This window comes from Thamnophis sirtalis, unplaced genomic scaffold, assembly GCF_051295495.1.
Source record: "Thamnophis sirtalis isolate CommonGarterSnake01/CBP01778 unplaced genomic scaffold, rThaSir2_p1.2 scaffold_1, whole genome shotgun sequence".
Lineage (NCBI taxonomy): Eukaryota > Metazoa > Chordata > Lepidosauria > Squamata > Natricidae > Thamnophis > Thamnophis sirtalis.
In genome coordinates this window covers 30,507,512-30,532,959 of record NW_028261381.1, presented here as the reverse complement: position 1 = coordinate 30,532,959, position 25,448 = coordinate 30,507,512, and the positions used below count along the sequence as shown (strand labels likewise).

The 25,448-nt window shown below is 40.9% G+C and overlaps 1 protein-coding gene across 2 annotated transcripts in view; it reads right to left on the bottom strand.

The window, feature by feature from the left end:
- ITGB6 (integrin subunit beta 6) overlaps window positions 1-25,448 on the bottom strand; it is a 105,750-nt gene that overhangs the window by 46,678 nt on the left and 33,624 nt on the right. Inside the window, exons 2-3 of one of the 2 annotated variants that reach the window (XM_087709892.1) lie at window positions 3,279-3,355; window positions 2,701-2,780 (exon numbers count right to left, since the gene is read on the bottom strand). In XM_087709892.1, the coding sequence (XP_087566018.1) occupies window positions 2,701-2,780; window positions 3,279-3,339 (141 nt within the window). In that variant the 5' untranslated portion in view covers window positions 3,340-3,355. Of the gene's footprint in view, window positions 1-2,700; window positions 2,781-3,278; window positions 3,557-25,448 lie in introns of those variants that run through there. The other variant, XM_014069748.2, reaches the window with a different exon arrangement.

The window sequence follows — 25,448 nt, the reverse complement described above, 5'->3', positions numbered from 1 at the left end:
CTTAACAAATGTCTCATTTAGCAATAGAAACTTTGGGCTCAATTATGGTCGTAGATTGAGGACTACCTGTATAGGGAGATTTCTTTACTTAATGGATATTTACATGGTAGAATTGAGTTTCAAATAACACTAATTTCGTTGTCTTGGGTGACATCTATGAAAAAAATCCAGGTGCTCAGGTATGAAAATGTGCTGCTCAAACACTATACTTTTCCGCTCACACTGAAAAAAAATTAGAGGGAACATTGGTTGCCTCCTGAAAAAGCACCTTTGGGACAACCATGACCTGGATGACTGAGAATCTCTACAGACTTCATGGAAAAAGATGTTACTCTGGACATACAAAAGAAACCAGCCAATGTCTTTATAATTAAAAGAATAAACAAGCAACAAAGAGAATGACCTGGATAATTTTCCTACATAGGTTGTACAAAAGAGGCTTGTTAAAATTTGGAAGAATTTTGTAAGAAGGAACAAAGAAAAAGAAGAAGAAGACAAATCAAGCTCTAGGCCATTATTCAAAAGAACAATAGATCAATAGATTATTAAAAATAAAAAGAAGAAATATAAGGTTGATTTATTTTGATAAAGTTTAAAATAAATATGATGTTATTCTGATGATCCTTAATGGACTTTTGGTGATCAGAACTGAATGGCGAGACTTTAAGGAAAAGTTGCTTTGAAAGTGGAGATGGGCTACATATAAAACAAACAAACAAACAAAGAATGTATTTAGATAAGAGATGGGATAAGGCATGGGGCCAGGTTACTTATGGAACTATCTTCATTTCATTACATCAGCCCATCTCACCTGGTCAGGCAGGGAAAATAAGTTGCAGATCCTATTAGCCAAAGGGTTCTGAATGGCCCGGTGTAGGAAGAGGCGTTTTTGCTGTTACTTTTGTTGGCAATGCCACGCTAGATCTCCATAGGTGGTCTTGCCATAGAGCCGTGATGGCGAACCTATGGCCCGTGTATCCGAAGTGGCATGCAGAGCCATGTCGCCCGTTCCTTTTCCAGGTTCCTGGCATGCATGTGCGCGTGATGATCAGCTGGCCTTCCTGTGTGCGGAAGTGCCAGAAACCAGAGGAGCTGGTCTTCCTGTTTTTGCTGTGCGCATGCGTGGCAGCCACAAGAGTAACCAGAAGACTACCTGGCCTGTGCGCATGCATGCACCAGAAACTGGAAGTTCATTTCCCAGTGCACGGATGCCCAGTTGGCAGCTTCTCTTCTGGGTTGTGGGCCCTACGAGCGTGCACACTCCCTTTTCGGCACTCGGTGCCAAAACGGTTCACCATCACCATCATAGAGGTAGTTCTTGATTTATGACCATTCATTTAACAACCATTTGAAGTGAAGACAGTTCTAACAAAAGTGACTTATGACTTGTCTTCACACTTATGACCTTGGCAGCATCTAAGCAATCATAGTGATCATAATTCATCCAATTTATTTCCTCATCACTGAGATTCCTGGGTTTGTTTTTTTTTCTCCTCAAGAGGACATTCCAGACAAAGGCAAAACTGTATAAGTAAAGTTTTCTACAACTAACTGTGAGTTTCTTTCACAGGGTCAGGTTTGGGATTTACCAAAACAACAAATGTCAAATAATGGAATGTGGAAACAGGACCAAGCATGATTTCTTCATTTGAAAATTTCTGAATATAAGAAAAAGTTTGACTGTTTTTTGTAAGCACAATCAAAATTGCGTAAACATTAAGTCATGCGGTTACTTAGAAACAGTCAAACCAAAGCTACTAATTTTCTGCAGTTTTCAGCATGCACAATTTCACACAGAATTTGGTGTCTGGCACCATATTTATATAATCTCATGAGTTCTCTTTTCACTTACAAAGCAAAGGAGGTATCCCAGTCTTGCTATAGGAAGCATATCTGTTCTCTATGATTTGGGTTCAGGAGAACACAGCGCATGCTTGAATCACTAGGTCAGCTGAACTGAACCAGAAGTTTCTAGACTCTTTATTGGCAGTGACAGATTTGAAAATATTAGACAATTTCTAGGCTACAGTTAATAAATATTTAAATAAGACAACTGTTTCAATTGTGTTCCCTTGACCAGATATTAGACTTATTTCTTCTCACTCCTTATTGCATGTTTTAATGGATATAAGATCAGATTCAAAATATTATTTGTCCAAGAAAGATGTTCCTTGATAGAACATCTTTTTTGGCTGTTATGTAATTTCTCTGTAGACTAGTTTTTGCCCCAATTATATCCTATCTATTTAAACTGTCTTATTTCTTCCATAATATTCCTCTTTGCCCCAAACTTGTTAATTATACATATGAACAATCCTTTGAAAAGTGAGTTTGAATGTGATTAATGAGCCTGGTTAATAATCCTTAAAGCACATCAATGTGGAATTCGGGGTTGCTTTTCTTAAGCAGCTGCTAGGTCGCAAATTAAAAATTTTGTTAAATGGAAAGGTGTATAAAAAGCTTTTGAGATTGCTTAGACTCAGTGTTAGGGCCTCGAGATTTAAAAAGAAAAGAAAGAAATCGATATGCTAATTTCAACTGATTCTAAAGTAGGTATTTTGACCCACTCTTTGAATTACTTTTCTCCTGAAGAATGTGGCTTGGAGCAGAGAATTCAGAATATGAATAGTATATTATTTAACAAACATATAATTTGTAATTACATCAAGTCATTATTTTTGGGTGTTTGAAATAATTCACCTCTTGGAAACACCAGCCGCAGCTTGGTCCAGAGAGCAAACAATCTTCACAGTTCATGGCACTCCCTGAATCACAATTTCCTACATGGCAAATCAAGGAAATGTATTAGATTAGCTCATACTTTAATTATGTCAGGTACATAACATTCTGGGCAGCGTTCTGACTTCCTTAAAGTTAGTTTGTCAGAGAATCCAGTTTTACTTGTTTGTTTGAAAAGCCCTTAGGTATTTTCAGAACAGATGGAAGCGATCGTTAAAATTTTAATAAATAAGAAATAAAGCTTGGGAAGTAATTTCAACTGGAATCAGTGTCATGCTTTATACAAGAGGAAAATTAGCATAAAGCAGTGTTTAATGTTATTTTTATATTAATCCTTGACCTGGTCTGTCTACCTAACACTGAATCACTCTTCATAAAGCCAGATCAAAGTACTTGGGGGGGAATGTTTTTTGGGCTATATTTCTTCAAAATATTTATCATAATCTCATAGATCAGATCCAGAACCACAAAATCACACAGACTCATATGAACAAATACACACTCTTAAGTTTGTATTCCATATATAAAACGAGCCTTACCTTGTACATTCTTATTCCTTTGTAGAAATAGGAAAAAAAAGCAGAGCAATTCAATCCCCATTCGCTTTCAGTTCTGGCTGCAGGCACAAAATATATCAAACATTAATTTAGCTCAGAAAAAGGAAAGTTCAGAAGCTGTTAACGTACGGCTGAAGGTTTTCAAACTATGGAGGTTTTCGAAAACTGTAACAGAAGGCTACATTGGCATAAAGGAAACAACAAAAAACCCTGGTACTTAAGCAGGTAGTCTGATAGATAGGCAAACAGCATGGTTATAGAATTTAGCACGGTCCTTTTACTTCCTGGTTTGCCTTATAAGGAAGAGAGGTACGCAGTGAAAGGTGGAACAATTCTCACAGGTGAAGTCCTGATTTTTTTCTTTTTAAGATCAGAGATTCATTTTACGGAGCTCCGAAAGGTTGCTGCCCATAAATATTGGAGCACAGGGCATTTAGTTTTCCTACGCAGGCCTACTGCTTTTTAAAGCTTAATAATATTAGCCGAACTCTCTAATTTCTTAACTGAACTCCATTCTAGGGATTTTATTTTGAAAAGGAATCTATAAGCAATCCTCATCTACAATACGGTCATTTTAAAATATACATGATAACATCCTACCCAGTTTTGTGTTGTTTGCACATTGCACATAGCCTTCCTCCCCATCTCATTGTCAAAGCCATTAACAACAATGTGGAAAAATACCAAAGCAAGGACCAAACATTGTAAAAACCAGAACAATTAGAAAAATAAAAAACACAAATCATGCACGTCCTCAATCAAGTGGAATTGTATACTTAGCTTAGCACCCATTGTGGCTCAAAGCCTGGTGGAACAACCAGGATTCTATAGCACTCTTAAACATCATTTGGGTCATACGAATCTCTGGGGTGGATCCTGTCCAGTCGTGGGTTACGGCCACCATTACTACTGGTTCAGCGTCCGAAATTTTTTGCCTGCACGTGTTCCACACACGTGCGCATTTGCACTTAAAACAATCTGCACATGCGCACAACATTTAAAAACGAATAAAAATTACATTTTTTCAATGAAGGTTGTTCTGCGCATGTGCAGAACAGAAAATGAAGATGGCGCCGCTGAGGATAGAACTGGTACGGTAATGTGTCTGCCAGAACTACTACCTATTTGGCCAAACCGGACCAAATAAGTAGGATTCACCTCTGATCCTGTCCCAGAGGACAGGCATCTCAGTAGAGAAACCATGTTTTGTGGGTGCCAATAGACAACACTATTTATTCAAGGGGTCCTGAAGCATTCCTTCTTTCCCTGATCATACAGCATGGGCAATTGGAGATTCTGAGGATAACTAGGCACTATGACATGATTGTAACAAGCACCTTGAATTGTACCTAGAAGCCAACTAGCAACACTGCCTGTGGAACAGTGGTGCCTTATGGGCCTATTAAAACATGCCCATGATTGAGCATGCTGCTGCAGCTGGATTGTAGCTGTAGCATCCAGGTGGACTTACAGGTAGCCCCATATAGAGCCCAAAAGATGAGACGGGGGTATGAGTGGTCATTTTGAGAGCTTCCTGGAAACTTTTCTTTCCCAAGTTCATGATTTTATTATGTTGTATTCACTCTTCCTTGCAGTAAAGCATATGTCCAGCCAGATTCCAGAGGGATGGCAATGGGACTGGGCTGATATACAGTAGGGACTATGGCCACTGAGCACTGGATGTGTTGTCCCTCAGCTTCTTGCCTTCCAATCCATTCAGGAAAGCCAATCCTTGTTGGCTGGCACCTGTGTAGCTTTCTACAGCATACCAGAGCCTGCCCTTTTCTTTTAGGGATTTTTATTTGTCCCTATGCTTTTCCTTTGTTTTCCCATGTTTTTACCTACAGAAATGTCTTGGCAATTTCCTTTGATACTCCCTAACGCAAACCCTTTCTATTATTTCTCCACCCCCCAATCCCAGCATCGCTTCGCTCCAATGCGACAGGAATCAAAGCCATAGGAAGCAGATTGTTCGCTCATTCCTACATTCCTGTCTAAGCCCCTGGGAGCTTTGTAGTGGGACAACTGGCACATCACCTTCACAGAAGCAAAGTGGCATCTTCCTATGTGGCAGCTGAAATGTCTTTTTTAAAGAGAGGGAAGAGAAAGAAAATGCACAGAACAGTGAGCAGGGAGTAGGAGAGCAAGAAAAGCACATTTTACCCAAGACTCCATAGAAACTGAAAAGGTTTCCCCCTGGGGAATGTTGGGGCTAACTAGAGCACAAATCTCAAGGATTGAGGATGTGAGCCATTGCTGATTCAATTGCAAGATTTAAAACATTGCAGAGACCATAGCAGTCTGGAAACCCAGGATGAAAGGGCTACGCAGCGACTGGCTATTAACAGAATAACGGAGTTGGAAGTGACCTTGGAAGTCTTCTAGTCCAACCCCCCAGCCAGTCCGGCCCCCCAACAATCTGAGGGACAATTAATTGGCCCCCGATTTAAGAAGTTTGAGGACTCCTGCCCTGTATCATTTCAGGCAAATGGCTGTCCAATTTCTTCTTAAAAATCTCCAGTGAGGACACACCACTTCTGGAGGCAAACTTAATCCAAACTGGGGCAACTATTAAATGAAATAAAGCACTGGAAATGCCCCTCAGAGTGGAAAAGTTAGGAAACAGCAGTTTTGAAAGAGAGCTGGAAGCCACAAAGGAAGGATGGATTTGCAATGCAGTAGGAGAGGGAGTGAGAGTTATCAAGAGTGGCCCATACTGGTGAACGATCAAACAGAAAGTGTGGATCTATTCTACATCCTTGAAAATATGTTATACATATTTTACTTTACTTCTAGATAAACATCTGTACTGATCAGCCTTAATACATACAAAGAGTCCATCTGACCCAATTAGTATTATTAAATGGCAGGGTCTCCAAAGTCTCAGCAGTTCTTTTTTGTTGTAATATAGTTGCAGAGTCACGCTGAACCACACAGGAGAAAACAAACTCCTAAAACTCCATAACATCCTGATAGCGCATAACATAACATTCTGATATGTGCCCTACCATTGACGTCCAGGATTTAACCATATATAGACTGAGCAGTAGATTAGAAATTGTACTTTTACAGGCTGTTTTTAAGCACATGCTATTGCTCCTCCTGCCTTTGTCCTATCTCAATAAAAGGGGCTACCAGACCCCCAATCTGGGTCGTCGCTCCATCCCGAGAAAGGTTGTCTCCTGTCTTTTCTCAACATTGGCCTCATGGGCGAACCACGGGAACGTTACATTTGGTGACCCCGACGTGATGTGATTTTCCTGTGTCACCAGCCTTTCACTCATCCCCGACTGGGCAAAGTCTCGCAACCAGGGCCGGCCGTCAGCGAACGGAGCACCCTCCCAAATCGTGAGTATGGGCTCGGGCTTCTCGAAGGCTCAGACTGCACACCTGCAGGAGCTTCGGGATCTCCCCAAATTTTCCATTGCAATCTCTCAAGCGGCAGATCGCCTGTTTCCCATTGCAATCTCTCAAGCGGCAGATCGCTTGCTTCCATTTCCCCGAAAAAACATTTCCTCTCTCTATTGGCTTACATCTAAGAATTGTCCCATTTACCCTGAGAAGGGCTCTCTTAAAGAATCCTTATGGATTTATTTCCATGAGGAACCTTGAGCCCCACCAGAAGTTCTCACTACTTGGAGACTTCTTGTAAGATGCCTTCAAATTCATGAGGAAGATATGCAGGGGGCTGCTTTTAAGCCCTCAGCAACATCTCCCCCATGCTACGAGGAGATCGCCCCTCCTGCTAGCCAGGCGATGGCCCTCTCCGAGACTCCTCCACCTCCCCCGGCCCCTCCGGAAGAGAAGGTTTCCCCTCTCCCTTCCGCCCCTTCCCCCGCCCTGCAGGTGTGGTGTAGCGCTCTCCAAGACGCCCTGCGCGATGCTTACAATCAAGGGGACATGGAATTGGCACAGGATTGTTTCCCCATTTGCTTTCAAACCAACGCGGCTGGGGTGGTTGTGCCTACTTATATCTCAATCCCCTATAGGGCTCTTAAGGATCTTAAGCAAGCAGTTTCCACCTATGGGGTGCAATCCCCGTACTGCAAAGGACTGTTCCAAACCCTTTTGTCAAGGGACCCCTATGTGCTGGAGGATTGGAAACTTCTCCTCGGCATGCTTCTTACCCCCTCTCAGTTTGCCATTTGGACCTCCAAATACCTTAGAGAGATTAACAAGGGGATTGCCAAGGGTCTATCCAACAATGTTACCGCCCCTCAGCTAAGGGGAGGGGATGGGTTTGATACGGGGCCTCTGCAGGCCACACACCCCTGGGAAGCCCTTGGAATTCTTTTCACAGATGTTTCACAGAGCAATTGATTTATAGGATCCGAATTGGAATGGAGAAAAATGGTTTTGTGTGTGCATGAGTGTGTGTGTGTGTGTGTTTGAGTGAGTGAGGGATCCAGTAAGGGAACTGCGCCTATTTAGGAAAGTAGGTAAATTATGGGGACAGGTTGGGCAGTAGAGAGTAAAGAGAAAGTGATGAAAGAGTGGGAGAGAGGAAGAAAGAAAAAGACAGAAAGACAGAAAGAGACAAAGAGGAGAGAGAAAAAGAGTGAGAGAAGGGAAAAGGAGAAAGTGACAGAGAACATGAAGAGAGGGAAAGAGAAAGTGAAGAAAGTGACAAAGAGAGAAGAGAGGAAGAGGAAAGAGATATCCCACAGCCCTTATAACACCCCTGTGTTTGTTATAGAAAAGAAATTTGGTAAATGGCGTTTTTTGCATGATTTGCGGGCTGTTAATAAAATTCTCCAACCCATGGGAGCGCTGCAGTGCGGCCTCCCTAATCCAAATTTGATTCCCCAAGAATGTGATCTCATGACACTTGTCCACTATTTCTCAGACACCCTCCCTTTTTGCAGACAAAAGCCCTTCCGCTCCAGTGGAAGCCTCCTTCAACAACTTTTTCCTATCAAAGACGCTATAACTGTCTTTGCCGATGGGAGCAAACATCGGGGAGCATGTGCCTGGCAGGAGGATGGTACATGGCACACCCAGCTCACAAAGCCACAAAAATCTGCTCAAAGAGATGAATTGGCCGCTTCCATCTTGGCCTTTCAGTTATTTGACAAATGACCGTTTAATTTCATTCTTGATAGTCTTTATGTGACACAGATTATAACCTCTTTGTATGAGTCTTATCTCTCTCCTTCTATTGATTCACAACTTTTGTCTCTGTTTCTCACTTTACAAGGTCTTGTCTCCTCTCGCTGTAATTTTTTCCATGTCTCCCATATCTGAAGTCATCAGCCTTTCCCTGGGCCTCTCCAGGAGGGCAATGATGTTGCTGACGCTGCGGCATCAGCCCCCGCACCCCATGTCAATGTTTGTTCTGCTATCACACCTTGGGATAGCCACTCTTACTTTCACCAGAATAAAAAAGCGCTCATAAAACAATTTGGCCTTACATCGGCGGAGGCATCAGCAATCATTCAACAATGCCCCACCTGTAGCCAGCAGGCAAACCCTCTCCCGATGGGAGTTAAACCCCAGGGGGACAGAATGTTGCCAAATTTGGCAAATGGATGTGACTCAATATCCATCCTTTGCTCCTTGAAAGTATCTACATGTAATCATAGATACATTCGCTGGCTTCTTGTTTGCTACCCCACAAAGGGGTGAAGCCACCAAACATGTTATTAATCATTGTATTCGGACCTTTGCATCGCTGGGACGCCCAAAAGAATTAAAAACAGACAATGACCCCGCTTACACAGGTGCAGCCTTTGCTGCCTTTTGTAACCAATGGGGCATTGTGCATAAATTTGGCATTCCTTATAACAGCCAGGGTCAGGCGTTGGCTGAGCGTGCCAACCAGACATTAAAACATGCCCTGGACAGATATATTGGCAATAGGGGAAAATGCCCCCTGGCCTCCCAGCAGTGCAACACATGCTTAACCTTTGTCTTTATGCCCTGGATTTTTGAAATCTTACGGGCAAACCCACCATCCTCGGCAGCGACTCATCATTTTGCAGCTCCACCTACTGCAGACACCTCCCGTCCACCTGTCTACTATTGCTGCTTGCCTGACTTGACATGGCGAGGACCTGCTGACCTGATTACCTAGGAAAAGGGCTACGCTGCAATCCAACTAAAAGACAAAGTTCTTTGGATTCCAGGATGGCACGTAAGACCATATTTGCCAAAACCACCTATACAACCACCTACACAAACACAGAAGCAGCCTGACCATGACCAACCAACAGGAACCACAGCTTGAGGCTGTCTCTGTCTCTGACCTGGAAAACAGAGCAGAGCACCCTCTACCCTACACTCCCCCGACCGGCTGCCCCGTCTTTCGCCGCAGGTCCCCCTACTATGTGTTTGGTTGAATGCTACCTGTTGTCATTATTTGAACCAGTCCGGAGAAATTGAAACCAGTGTGGACAAATTACATGATACCATTCAAGTAGTTGGACAAACATATAAGGCCTCGGACTCCTGGTGGGATTGGATGACCTCTTGGTTACCAAATTTTAACTGGTTGGGAAATGTTTCCAAGACCGTTATAACCCTTGTTGCTTTGCTGATACTGTTGTGCTGCTGTATTCAATGTGTACCCTCTTTATTAACTATGTGTAAGAATATACTCTCTAGCTCGGCTCCACAGAAGAATATTCACATTGTCAACCACATGGAGTTACATAAACAGTCAACCCTTTCATGGGGAAAGATCCCTTCCGCATGCCCAGCGACGAAGAAGGAGACGCTGCCTTTTAAAACAAAAACAGTGTTGGAATCCATTCCGTGTGTGTGTGTGCAGGGCAGTTTCTGCTGTCTGAAACACACATACACAGGGATGCAAAAACATCACACCAGAAACATCTTTCCGGCCTAAACGGCCAGGACTCACTATGCAGCCTCATGTAACATGAACTATGTGAGCCAGCTACTCCCACACATGCCCTTTCTCCCCCCTATGCTGTGTTGTAACCTTCTGTTCCCCCTTTGCCCACCCTTTGCCATGATGTGATTTTCTATTGGTTTACATGTAGAATGCTGTGATCAGCCCTGGTAGATGAAGAGGAAAAGTCTTTTTGACAAAAAGAAAATAAAAAAGTAGGAGATGTTGTAATATAGTTGCAGAGTCACGCTGAACCACACAGGAGAAAACAAACTCCTAAAACTCCATAACATCCTGATAGCGCATAACATAACATTCTGATATGTGCCCTACCATTGACGTCCAGGATTTAACCATATATAGACTGAGCAGTAGATTAGAAATTGTACTTTTACAGGCTGTTTTTAAGCACATGCTATTGCTCCTCCTGCCTTTGTCCTATCTCAATAAAAGGGGCTACCAGACCCCCAATCTGGGTCGTTGCTCCATCCCGAGAAAGGTTGTCTCCTGTCTTTTCTCAACATTGGCCTCATGGGTGAACCACGGGAACATTACACTTTTTTCTCTGCCTTTATCCATAGAGACAAAGGATTAAACTTGATTTTCAACTTCTAAACAAACTTTTGAGTCACCGCCCTTCATACATCTCATGACTGATCCTCTAATAAACAGTACGTATTTTTTTAAGTTTTTTTATTTTTTATTTTCAAAACAAACACAACACATAAAATCTTCCTTTTCTTACATACTGTAGAAAGTGTATCAGTTGGTTACAAAAGACTTCCGTGCTCTCTTCCACAGTCATCAAGCATAATTCATATTCACTCAAGTATTTTAACTCAGATATTTATACATGTTACCATTATCATACCTCCATTTTCATTTGAGTATAGTTGTTTAAACGTCCTTCATCATAAAATATACCAAGATTTAATACATAACCACATACTGGCATTTCATTTATATTTCTAAAATCCTCCAATGACACTAAATCCTTATGTCCTATTCTAGCTAAACATCCATAATATTTAATAACAAAGTTTTCTATCCTTCTTTCCAACACACTGTTTACAATTTACATCCCATTTCCTTATGTTGTGTACACACACACACACACACACACACACACACACACACACACATGTTATTATCATTATCCCTCCTTTATTTGACTATATCTTGCATCATATCATTTTCCCCCTAGTAATCAAGACTTAACTGAATCTAACTTAATTCTTTTTTATTATTATTAACCTTTATATATAATCCAAAAGGGTTTCTAATATTCCTTTCATGGGTACCATTCAATATTCATATCTAGTTATTACTTATCATAACACTACACGTTGTATACATTATTATCATTATCAATTATTTATTTAATTATATCTACTATCACTAAATTTCACTAAGTTTAGCTAGTTTTAAATTATACTCTTCCATCTATCAACCTGTATCTTTCCAGTAACAAAACAATGTCATATGTTCTGCCATTTGTGGCGTCAGTCTTCTAATCATCTCCTTAATCAACTTTGTATGGACTCCTCTTAGCAACTCTTTGCTTATAAAATCTCTCGTGTAATTTCGATGCCCTTCTTCTGTTTCCTTAATCAGCTTATTTTTGATTACATTACAGTACATATTTTTAAACTTCTCCAGAAGTGAATTCAGTAATTTGTCTTGCATCTAAAGGATCACATTATTCTGAAAGCTTCTTGACCTCTGTTTCCTTCCAAGACAACCTGCTATTACAACTCCTACTTCATGTGTTATAGCAATCTCTAAAACAGTTGTGAAATTCAAAAAAAATTACTATCAGTTCTGTGGACATGGCTTGGTGGGCGTGGCAGGGGAAGGATACTGCAAAATCTCCATTCCCATCCCACTCCAGGGGAAGGATACTGCAAAATCTCCATTCCCTCCCTATTCCTGTGGGACGGATATTGCAAAATCTCCCTTCCTACCCCACTCTGGGGCCAGCCCAGAGGTGGCATTTGCTGGTTCTCTGAACTACTCAAAAGTTCCGCTACCAGTTCTCCAGAACCTGTCAAAACCTGCTGAATTTTACTCCTGCTCTAAACAATTCTTTTATCCCAATTCTTTTTAAGTTATTCATATCACATTAAACTTGCTTTCCTATAATATTGCTCTTGACTCACCCATTGAAGCCTGAATAAATCAGAGATTGGGGCCCGTTGGATGACATGGCTCTCCATGCTTTAACAGGCTGGAAGTATCTGACTTTATAGAGTAGGAATGAGTCGAAGATCAGTGTCATGACAAGACTCATAGCTTACATAGCTTCACCGTGAAAGTCCCTTCAAAGCATCATCCATCAGTGTTATTTAGTTTTTCATCATTCATTTATTCATCCCTGATTATATCTGCAGTCCATCATATATCTCAAGGCACAATGATTTCTGAGCAATTCATAATAATAAAGCAAATATTCTGGACAAATTACAAGATGATCAAACAAACTTTTGTTCATCCACAGGCTTTCTCATCCTCTTTTCCCTATTTCATTTCCTCCCACAAAACTAAATATGAGGGGTCACACTTTAGATCCAAGGTGAAGAATGAATCAACCATTCTTCATTTATTTAAGAGAAGTGAAAGATACTAAGTAATTTAACATAACCTTATTTATTTATCTATTATTTTACACACCAAATTTCTTGTCAAGGTGATGCTTGTAATCTTTTCCTCACCATTCATTTTATTTTTGCAGGTAGGTTAAATTGAAAGATTAATTACTACCCCTGGGTTATCCAAAGGTCTGAGGAGGGGATTTGAACCTGATTCTCTGAGATTCTCTGCAACGCCGTTCATATAAATTCTACACTCTTATTGAATGATACACCAGCCATATTATTTCATTCAAAGCAAAGGCTAGACTAGTGAGGCTATGCAATGGGCCTTCTCTGGGGTAGCTCCTTTTCCAGAACAGCTTCTCCTAAATCATATCGGCAACATTTGGTAGCAAAACTAGCATCATAATTTCAATCCATTTGGATTGATATGGTAGTATGCTAAGGAAATGGGAATGGTTTATTTATGTTTACTATGTCATGTTTATTTTACTTCAAACTAAAATAAAAACTGCATTACTATATTTTCCCCCAAATTTTGGTAGCATGAATTTCATGATATTGGAGGACGATAAACAGAGTGCTGGGAGTTTGGCTTAGCTTTATGTCAATTAAATGAAACTATTTTTAATTTAACCATTTTTAATTAACAAGAAATAAGATTCTCTAATTAGTGGGGAGTGAACTCTAGGAAGAATGAAGTCTATTGCTTAGGTTAATTCTCCATCTAGGGAAAAATATGGGGTAATAAACTTAGCATTCCAGTTGCTTCCAATAGCAGATTGTCACATTAGATTTTCCATCTATTATTGGACTCCTCACAAGCTCTAGTGTGCCACAGCAAAAAAAAAAAAAAAAAAAAAAATCACTAATAACTTCTTCAAGCATGTATCTATTTTCTTATCACTTGGGGAAAATGTCAAATTTGTCCTCCAGACACTGTTAAACTATCATTGTTAATACATCCTATATACACAGTTCTTATCATCATTGTCAACATGACCATTGATGAGAGATAATAGGAGGTCCATTTGATTATAATCAAGAAAGAACAAATGCCTATATATTATGTTCCTCCTAAACATATAAATTAAGGGGTTGGGTTCCTAACAAAAACCAGACACTGTGCTGATTAAAAAAAGAGATTGAGTTAAAAGGGAGAAAAGGGTTTTTTTTTAAGTGTGAAAAATCAGAAACAATAAGGTATTCCTTTGATATGGACTTCTGTCTGTGGGTCAAATTGCAAGCTTGATTGAACCTGCTTTGCTAACAGTATGTCTGTGCCACACATTTTCAGTAGTGATGCAAAATTGCCCCAAGTAATATTTATAATTACTAAAAACAGCACAACAGCAAAAAGACAACATATTGCTTGCAGCCACTCTGCCTATTACAAATCAACACCCTGAAAAAAAAATCAGAATCTGAAAAAAGCAGACATCAGGTGTGAGATGAAACCAGACAAAAATATATCCTCAAGGCATGTCTCTTTAAAAGCATTTGATCTCCAGAGCTACCTGTACCTTCCCCAACAAGCAAGATCTTGTTTTATTCATTGATTCAACACCATTTGAAGCAGCAGAAGGTTGCATGCATTAAACTTCTAAAAAGGAATGTTTATTTGTTCAAGTACTAATTGCAATGTGAGAACATTGACCAGGTGCTCAATTTTCTTTCAGGAAAATAAATGAGATTTGAAAGTGTGCTCTGGCTGATTCATTGTAAAGTAGATAAATTAGTGCTTTATTAACAACCTCGGAAACAGTTGTAGTACTGTATCTGTGGCAATTTGCAGAATAAAACATACAGCCGATTAACTAAAACAAGCAATTGACAAGAAACCAAAGATTGAGGGGGAGAAAGGAGGAAAGCTAGAAAGGATGCTTGTTAGAGACTTTGTTATACTTGAAAATTTCCTAACTGTTCACATATAGTTAAAATGAAATCTCACTGCACTTAATGCGGTTTACTTTTAAAGAAAGAATAGCACTGCTTTTCAAACGTTAATCAATGATAGCACTTTTCACTTACAATTCTACAGAATAAAATGAATGTTTTACTTGTGATAGTTAAGCATTCATTGCAAGAACTGGAAAGAAATGCTTGTATATATGTATCTCTATCCAATTTATCAAAATATTTTTCCTAATTTGAGTATATAATGGGGAAAAGCTCTATTCATCTAAGTTGAATGATAAACAGCATACAAAGGAGAACACATAAAACATATTAAGGAATGAAATTATGACTATTGATTTTAAAAGTACAATTTCTTTAGAAATAGGACTTGATAGGTTTTTTATTTTCAAAATACAGAAGAATAGAGATAGTTGTTCATTCTGTCTCTGTGGCATCATCAGGTAGTTTAGGGGGTAAGCTAGGTGAGATATTGAGTCTTTTGTGCTGGTGAGATTTCCTCCAATGCAAACAACAGCTTTAATAATACAATATAATGTTTTTCATCAGGATCTCAGCAAAAGATTAAAAGGGATTAAATGCCCCCTTTCTGGTATGTTGTGATCTCGATCAGCCCCTAGCAGCTGCATGTAGGGCGCCTTAAGCCAGTTAAATAAAAACAGGAGAAAGTGTCCAGGAAAGCAAACAATTAGATCCTTCTTCTATGTCTGGGATGCAAAATTCCAGGCAGCCAGTAAATGGCAATAAAGAAATAAGGAGCATTTCTTCCCATGCCTCCTATTAGACATACAACACCCCCAAATTATTCGTCACTGCTCTTGTAGGCAGCCTTAAACCTGTTTTCTAAATCAAACTAGATCTTACAAGGTTGTCCACAGTTTCAGTACAGTGTGCTTTGATCTCTTCTCTTTGTAGAAGAAAGTTCCTGAGCTATGGAGGAACAAAGTTTACGGTTTATGAAATCTTTCAAATAATTTCTTGCGCTGTTGCCTGGAGGGATAACTACATTTGCTGACATTTTTAGGAAAGACTGTGATGTTATATTCTTGCCCTAATATATACTCAAGCTGGTAATCATCCAAGCAGACTTGGGGCAGGTGTGGGTGGGTGGGGCAAGAAAGTGCATATAAGTATAAGGAGTGTATGGGCGTGTCTGTGTGTGTCAATGCTCCTGTAGTATAGCAATAGCACTTAGACAGATACCGCTTCATAGTGCTTTTACAGCCCTTTCTAAGTGGTTTACAGAGTCAGCCTATTTCCTCCAACAATCTGAGTCCTCATTTCACCCACCTTGGAAGGATGGAAGGCTGAGTCAACTTTGACTGGTGAGATTTGAACTGCTGAACTGCAGGTAGCAGTCAGTTGAAGTAGCCTGCAGTACTGCACTCTAACCACTCGACTCCATATCTATACTATGTGTAAATGATTACAAGAGGCTGTTAATGTTAGATGTATATGATCTGCATTCTAAATTGTCCTTGCTGGTAGAATGTATGTTGTTCCAGAGGGAAAGAGAAAGGAGGGAAGGGTAAGGAAAGGAAGGGAAGGGAAGGAAAACTAGGAATTCCTGTCCAAGTCTCAGTTATGTAGAGCATGAGCTGAATGTGGGAAGCATTACATGGGGCTTCAGGGGACACAAAGGGAGAATGACTTTCCTTCCCTTAGAAATCCCTTGGAATGAGTTAACCCTTTGAAAGTGACAACTTTAGTGACTGACACTACAAAAAGTAGATTTTGTTTGTTTGTTTATCAAATTTACATACTGCCCACTCTCAAAATGACTAATTCATTGGGATAGGAATTTTAGATACAGATGATTCTGTGTGTTTGTTTTTTCAAAAGCAAGACAAGCTATTTCAATGGGACTTGTCTGCAGATAAATATAAGTAACACAATCTAATTCACGTGTCTCGAGATGGGCGTTAGCACACAGCACTTGCCATTTTCCCCCTAACAATAAATCTCTGTGTTTGGGGAATACACTCCCATCAACAACATTATCTCTGCATGACAAAACCTGCAAGCCACTTCAGTTTTGCCTGCATTCAGCTATAATGAAATAGCAGCTCATTGTTGTCAGTAGACAGATAATGAAGATAAGTGTGAAATATATTTAGCACCAAATCTGCAGAAATTGGGCATCCACTCAGTTGAATCTGACAAGTGTTTTAGGGTCCTGAGCACCCTCTCATGCCCACAAACACTCCCCTCTACAAAAACCATGTTGCAATCCCACATGAGATCACAAAAAACTAGTGATGCTGGTGAGATTTGGAGAAATTCTGAAATTTGTATGATGCTATCAGAGTGATAAAGCATGCATCATGTCATCATTGCCTCAGCTTCACTGATGCATGCTTGTGTTGCAACATTCCACAATAAGAAAATGAGGAGTTTTCATTGTGTTTCATCACACACAGACATCCTCATTCCTCCTGTGGATATTTAGGAAACATGTTTGTGATGGTTTACCATCAGCTTATTGCTTTGCAAGTTGTGGGGAGAATTGCTATCGAATTGGAATAAAGCTAACATTTGTTCACAGCTATTCCAGCAATGTTTATACATTGTTTAGATATTTACAAATCCTGAGTGAATGCTAGCTTCACACCTACTAGTAGATCGAGAGCTGTAGTAGTAGTAGTAGTAGTAGTAGTAGTAGTAGTAGTAGTAGTAGTACAGTGGTGGGTTCCGGATCCTGTTCCAAACGGTATGGTTGGAACGGGCCTGGCGTCGCCCACATGACGCACGGGTGTGCGCGCATACATCGTACCTGCCTGCAACGCCTCCACAAGCCTCCGCGACACTCCAGCTGCTTGGTGGAGTGTCACGCAGGCGCTGTCTGCACCATGCACATGTGGGAAGTGTCAAAGGCTTAAAAGACAGGTAAGGTGTTCAGGTGGGCAGGTGGGCAGGCGGGCCCTCCGGAGCACCATATAGGAACAGTACCCAGTGCTCCGGGCAGGCTCCAGTATGCCCATACCGGGGCTTACCGCCTGCAACCCACCACTGTAATAGTAGTAGTAATAGCAGTAATAGTGGTAGTACAGGTAGTCTTCTATTTACAACCATTCATTTAGTGATCGTTTGAAGTTACAACAGCACTGAAAAAAGTTGATAGGTGAATCTGACCATTTTTCACACTTATGACTGTTGCAGCATCTTCATAGTCACATGATAAAAATCTGTTCGCTTGCATATATTTATGACGGTTGCAGTGTCCCGGGATCATAGCAATAGCAATAGCAGTAGACTTATATACCGCTTCATAGGGCTTTCAGCCCTCTCTAAGCGGTTTACAGAGAGTCAGCATATTGCCCCCAACAATCTGGGTCCTCATTTTACCCACCTCGGAAGGATGGAAGGCTGAGTCAACCCTGAGCCGGTGAGATTTGAACCGCTGAACTGCTGATCTAGCAGTAGCCTGCAGTGCTGCATTTAACCACTGCGCCACCTTGGATCATGTGATCACCTTTTGCGACCTTCTGACAAGCAATGTCAATTGGGAAGCCGGATTCACTTAACAACCATGTTACTACCTTAACAAGTGCAGTAATTCACTTAACAACTTTGGCAAGAAAGGTTGTTTAGAAATCAAACTTACTGAACAATTGTCTCAATTAGCAACAGAAATTTTGGGCTCAATTGTGGTTGTAAGTCAAGGACTGCCTGTGTAATAGACAGAATAGGAGGAGGAGGCTGAATTAGTTATTGCTAAGAGAAAAGACCTTAACTACACTTCCCCAGTTTGGAGGTATTCTAGTCCAATCCCCTGCTCAAGCAGGAGACCCTGTACAATTTGAGACAAGTGGCTGTCCAGTCTCTTCCTTAAAAACCTCCAGTGAAGAGCACCCACAACTTCTAAAGGCAAACCCTTCCACTGGTTAATTGTTCTATCAGGAAATTTCTCCTTAGTTCCATTGCTTCTTGTCTTGCCTTCTGGTGCTTTGGAAAATAGGTTGACCCCCCCTCTTCTTTGTGGCAGTCCCTCAAATATTTCCATTATATTTCCATTACATTGGATTATTTCCACTATATTGGCTTATTATAGTATCTTGGAAATAATAATTTCCATTATACTGCCTGGGAATTTTGGAAATCACAGCCCCCATGTGTCTGGAGTTTGAGACTGGAGAAGACCTTCTAGCCCAATGATGGAAGTTGAAAGTTCCATGCATCCCTTCCCTGAGAACTGATCTGCTGGCTGGCATATCTAATTTTTAAGAACTTAGTTAAAATGACTTGCTCCAGCACCCTTCCCCATTTAGCTTACAGATTTACTCATTGATTGTATATTTGCTTCACTTTGAAGGAAAGAATCAAGTACTTACAAATGGCAAAAGAATGTTTCTTTCGAAAAGAAGGCCATAAACATTTGAAAAAGAAATAAGGGGAGAGAATATCATCACATTTCTACGCTGTCTTCTTTAAGGGCCTTCTAGTTATCATAAACCAGCAGGAGTCAAGATGGAACCCCTTGGTCTCTGCTAAGATGAGTAATTACACCTTGTCAACCGGAACCTGCTGAAATGGAAGAATATACGGATGCTCACTGAACCTCACAGTGGTGACACTACATTATTCTCTAATTATTTTCATCTCAATTGATTGTACATGTTTTTTTTTGTTTTTAGGCTAATTGTAATATTATTGTAATCTAAGGTACACCACACTGAGATTGCCTTTGTTGATGAAAAGAGCGATTTAATACATTTCCGTGTACAAATAATAATAATAATAATCGCCAATGAAGAATTTAACTGAATCATAACTTCTTCAAGGAAATTTGCAGGTCAAGAAGTAAATCAAAACTACAGAATCCATGATAACACTCGATATCATGGAATCCAGGGGTGGGCTGCTGGAGGTTTGCACGGGTTTGGCCGACCCTCTAGCTAGGATTCTGCCCAGTTCGGCAAATCCCCCAAATGCCACCTCTGGCTGGCCATGCCCACCACACCCCACCCCTCCCACCCCGCAGCCCATTCATCATGCCAGGTAAGTGTAGGGCCTGAGAGGAGTCTCAGGGAGAAGGGAAAATGGGCCTACTGGAAGTTCTGGAAGTCCGGAAATGTGCTTGTTTCCAGCCTCCGGAACCCGGGGGAAGCAGTTTTTGCCCTCCTGGAGGCTCGAGGAAAGCTTCCAGAGTTTGGGGAGGGTGAAAAACAGACCTACTGGAAGTCCCAGAAGTCTGGAAATGGGCCTGTTTCCAGCCTCCGGAGGGCCTCCAGGGTCCTGGGGAAGCAGTTTTCAGCCTCCCAGAAGCTTGAGGAAAGCCTCTAGAGCTTGGGGAGAGCGAAAAATACACCACCACCCGCCATGGTGCAGGAGGCTGACTAGGCCACGCCCACCATGGTCATACCCATCCAGCAACAGCGCAGTGAACCCATTGCTGCAATTTTTGAGGCCCACCCCTGCCCACCCCAACGCCATCCCTACGTTGATAAAGACTGAAGGTCACAAGCCAGACCCCAACTGAACTTGGCAAGGCAGTCATCAATGTCTTTTAGGAAAAGAGTCTCCTTCCTCATTTATTATGAGCTGCAGGAAAGAGCCTCAGGAAGGAGACATCTCTGTGGTTTGAACCATGTACATAATTACGTTAATAAACACAGCAAGGCACAAAGTAGCCAACCACATTTGACTTCGTGCTTTGCGTTAACCAACCCCATGTGGTTAGTTTATGTCTCTGTCTATGGGGTAAACACAGAAAATTCAATTAGTTCACTAAATCATGATTCAGTGAACTGTCAATAAGCAGGTCACACAAACTTAGCCAAAAAGAGATGAGCCAGGATGAGATAATCCTGCATCGAACAATGTTCTATGATGCTGATGAATCCTATGGTGCTTTGAACTGTGAGTCACTTGCTGAGATGGGCAGCTATAGAAATCAAATAAGTAAATAATGGTCAAGCTTTCCTATCTGAGGACCATTTAATTTCAACTTATTCTATGGAATGCACATTTTTGATCCTTTATTTAAAAAATTAACTGAAATATTACGGCAAATATTTTTTCTTCCATGTTTTAATTTTGGAATTCTTCACATGGAGGGAAATATAGAGGCTTCCAATGAAAATAAAGGGGATTGCTGAAAGAGAGATTTTAGCAAGCAGAAAGATATATTTTGCTGTACAGGTGGTTTTTAACTTACAACCATTCATTTTGTGATGTTTCAAAGTTACAACAGCACTGAAAAAAGTGACTTACAACTGGTTCTCATACTTATGACTGTTGCAGGATCCTCACGGTTATGAGATCAAAATTCGGGCACTTGGCAACCAACATGTATTTATGACAGTTGCAGGTTCTTGGGGTCATGTGATCACTATTTGCAAACTCCCCAGCCAGCTTCCAACAAGCCAAGTCAATGGAGGAAGCCATACTCACTTAATAACTGCATGACAACAGCATAGTAATAGCACTTAGACTTATATACTGCTTCACAGTGCTTTACACTGCTTTACCTTCTCTGAGTGGTTTACAGAGTCAGCCTGTTGCCACCCAATCATCTGGGTCCTCGTTTTACTGACCTTGGAAGGATGGAAGGCTGAGTCAACCTTGAGCCAGTCAGGATCAAACTGCTGGCAGAGGAATTGCAGAGTCAGACCTTCCTAGGCATAGCTGCTCTTTGAGCAGGAACTGTGAATGCAGCAGGACCCCCGCAAGTTATGCACTGGGTCTGTCGGGGGGTAGTGCAACCCCATCCAAGACCACAGAATGGCTTAGCCATAGGCACTCCGTCTTATCAAGGTTTAGCTGAAGTCTGAATATTAACCAAATATTCATTGTGTATGGTTAAAGCTTACACACAAAACCTGTCCAGACCTCACTGTCTTCACACCACACGTTTGTAATTATGAACGTGACAGCATTCATAAACGATGTCATTTTTAAAGTCCATTTCGATCATTTTACTGCTAGCCGAACTCAACTTAGTACAAACTTAACAAAATAGTTATTAATAGCCAATTTCACAATCCATTGCACATGGTGGGTGCAATCTAATGTGTTAGTGGCTTTTTGCTAATGAAAGCTGGCATTCCTTCCTGCCCCGCCAAAAAAAACCCTGATATCCCCAGAAAAACAGGTGACTGCAGGAAGGGGAACTGATGCTTTTCTTCCATCCCTGCAAATTGCTTCTGTTGATAGCAACACAGAATATATGTATATTGAATATACATAATGAGCAGAATGCTGAAAATGTGGATTATGAGACCTTTATCTTATCTCAAATGCATAGTTCATCCACCAAAACTGCATTGCTTCCTGCCACCACATAGAGATAAATTAGACAGGTGCGAGTTGGGTACTCTGGAACCCCAAATTACTTCAATCAATACATTTCACGGCAAGCTTTCACTGAAAAGTATGGGCAATGTCCTTCCTTTGAACTCCATACCGCAAGATCATACGTACTTGATTTTCAAGTTGTGGTAAAAAGGCAAGAATCTAAGCAACATTTAGCCCTAAACTGTACAATTGTTTTAAACAGTCAACTTCAACCTAAAAGTCTATATACCACATTTTTTGACCATAAGACGCATTCCCATTTTTGGCTTCTTCATGCTCTGTTTTTGGCCTCCTTCACAGAGGCCGAAAATGGTGCGCACGGAGGCCGAAAATGGGACATGCTGAGGCTGAAAATGGGGTGTACGAAGGCCAAAACGCGACATGCTGAGGCTGAAAATAGCCAAAGGGTGGGGGCTGGCAGGCAGATGGGTGGGGCTTCGGCAATATTCGCTCCATAAGATGCACAGACATTTTCACCCACTTTGGGGGGACAAAAAAGTATGCTTTGTGGAGCAAAAAATATGGGTATTTTAAAAAAGAAAAAATATTCACTACTTATTTTAAAATTATTATTTGTTCATTTTAGGGATGCTTAAGATACTTCTTTTGGGTTCATAGTATATATCCTATTTGAGAGACATGTAAGAATAAAAAAAATATTCACACCATTGAAAACTGGGTTCAAAAGTAATGCACATGGAGTATACTGCACAATTTGCTTAATAAGTAGTGAGGTTTAAACAATATTCCGGGGTCATAAGAAGATGTAGTACCCATATACCTACAACACTTAAGAGCCATGGGTACTATAAATCAAGTTCACTTGCTGCAATAAATAATAGTTAACTTATTTTATTTTATTTTATTTATTTATACAAACTTATATGCTACCCATCTTGCCAAAAGCTTAATGTGATTTTATTGAACAAGCCATAAATGGTTGACATTCATACAATATTCTAAGCATAAGCAATGGGTTGGAAAGTCAAATGACCAACTTCACACAATATTCTAGGCCAACACTCAACTGCTAAAAATACTAAAAATGCCATGTGAATGAATGGGGTGAATGAATTAGTCATCAGAAGAGAGAACATGCAGAAAGTGGCCAACTTATGGCCATCATTGAAAAATTCAGTTTCCTAATCTATTTTACCACTGCAAATTTAAGTATTAATTCCCTAATCACAAAAACATTATTGCACCAAACAATCACGACTGCAACGGGCAAAAACCTTTTGGATGTGAAATTTTATCACTAGTGAGGAGAGACAAAAACAAAAAAATGAAAAGAAAAGCCAGTAGAAGCATTATATTCACTACCAATTATACAAAATAAAGGTGGGATATAAATCCATTTAATAAATAAAGAAGGAAGAAATATTACATAATAATATATTACTCACTGCAGCTGTCCACAGCAAATGAATGAATAAAGCCTTTGCTTCTAACCTACTTTGCAACTCCTCCTCTGTGTTTGAGCTTTTCTTTTCAAGGATTTTTTATTTTTTAAAAATAATATGCTATGTGTACAATGGGAAACTTTGATCTGTGACTGAATTCAAAGTTTTATTTTGCTTCTTGGATAAATTCCATGGGCTGTATGGCTAGACCAACCATTAGCATTTTTATGACATGATCTCGTTAGAGAATACATAGAAATCTCTTTAGGGGCAGATGGTTGTTTCCTTGGCACACACAGGTAGACAAAACTATGCACATTCCTAAAGTTGGTAGTCAGAGCTGGATTTTTTCTTGTTTTAAATGATGCTGTAAAAAAAAAAAACCATATCTGGAGCTCTCACATAGCAACTCTTCCTTTGAGATCCTGTTTGGTATCAGCAGCTTTTGTCATGCTCAGTCCTAATAATATCGTTCCATCTATCGATATACTACTAAAATTCTCGTGTCTGTTTGATAATTTGTAACCTTCAACCAGGCATAATGGTGCATCAAGGACCAATAATTTTTGAATTAACGTACCTCAAACGTCCTAATTTGCAGAATGTATCCAAAATCTGGGACCCACGACTCCTGTGGGATTGAAATTTGGTAAAATTATGGCTGCTTCAGTGCCACCATGCCTTCTGACTACACTTCACACAACCTGTAGGTTGTGTGGCACAGGGAAAGATGGGGGAGGCCAGAGGTGGTATTCAGCAGGTTCTGACCAGTTCTGGAGAACCAGTAGCGGAAATTTTGAGTAGTTCAGAGAACTGGCAAATACCACCTCTGACTGGTCCCACCCCCATCTATTCTCTGCCTCCCGACTCCCAACCGAGGGAATGGGGATTTTGCAGTAACCTTCCCCTGCCACGCCCAACAAGCCATGCCACACCCACCAAGCACAGAACCGTTAGTAAAAAATGTTGAATCCCACCATGGGGGAGACATATCCCTGTCTGCTTTTCTGCCTCTCCCTGGCCCCTGCACCCAAACAGCTGGTGGCAAGGTCCAATGGGTGAATGACCATTAACTGCTTTGGACCCAAGACTAAGATTTGAAATCTCTTTATGGCAGTGACCAGTGAGGGAAGAACAGGGGAGTGATCTACTGGCAAGGTAGGGTTGGCTGGGTGTGCTAATGTTTGATAGGTGAGTTCCCTTCCTCCTGAGGAAGACATCCCTGCCCCCGGGACATGCCAGAATGGGAAGTGGGGTGCAGTTTTCTTTGTGGGCTGCTGCTCCCTCTGTGGCAGGCATTTCCGCAGGTCAGAGGAAGAGGAGGAGGAGGCTTCATTGGGGCTCTACACAAAATTCATGTACAAGCCTATATTATATGTGGAAAGAAGAATGAACTAACAGGTCATTGGGTTGTCCAGTATACTACTAAAACTCTCATGTTTGGTACCTTGCAACCTTCAATTGGGTGAAATGCTGCATCATAGGGCAAACCTTGTCAATAAATGTACCTCAAGTGGGCTAATTTAAAGAACGCTGAGACCCATTGCTCTCAAGGGAATGAAATTTGAGTATTCTTTTTTGGGCTACTTCAGCACTGATCCACTGCTACTGTGCAGTGCTGCTGCAGTCAGCCACACGATTTCCCTCATTTTCAACTGACAGTTTCCCAGACATTGATGGGGGAAATCAATGAAGAAATGGTGCAGACACTCTGCGCTCACACACCTTGCCAGCCATTTGTGCACTCCCTCCTCCTCCCCCCACCCTACATGGATGCTGCCACAAACCTGCCTGGGAAGGGGAAAGGGAAAGGAGGGGGGAGGGAAAGGAGAGAGGGAGGGAGTGGGGGAGGAAGGAAGGAAGAAAGGAAGGAAAGGAAGGAAAGGAAGGAAGAAAGGAAGGAAGGAAGGGAAGGGAAGGTAAGAAAGGAAGGAAGGAAGGGAATGGAAGGTAGGAAAGGAAGAGAAGGAAGGAGGGAAAGAAGGAAACTCAGCAGGGAAGCAACACTAAATCAGAAGTCGCTTTTGCTCCAACTGATTTTTTTTGCCAACCTGTGATTATTCTTTTTCTCTTTTTAGGAAGGAAACAATGTCTG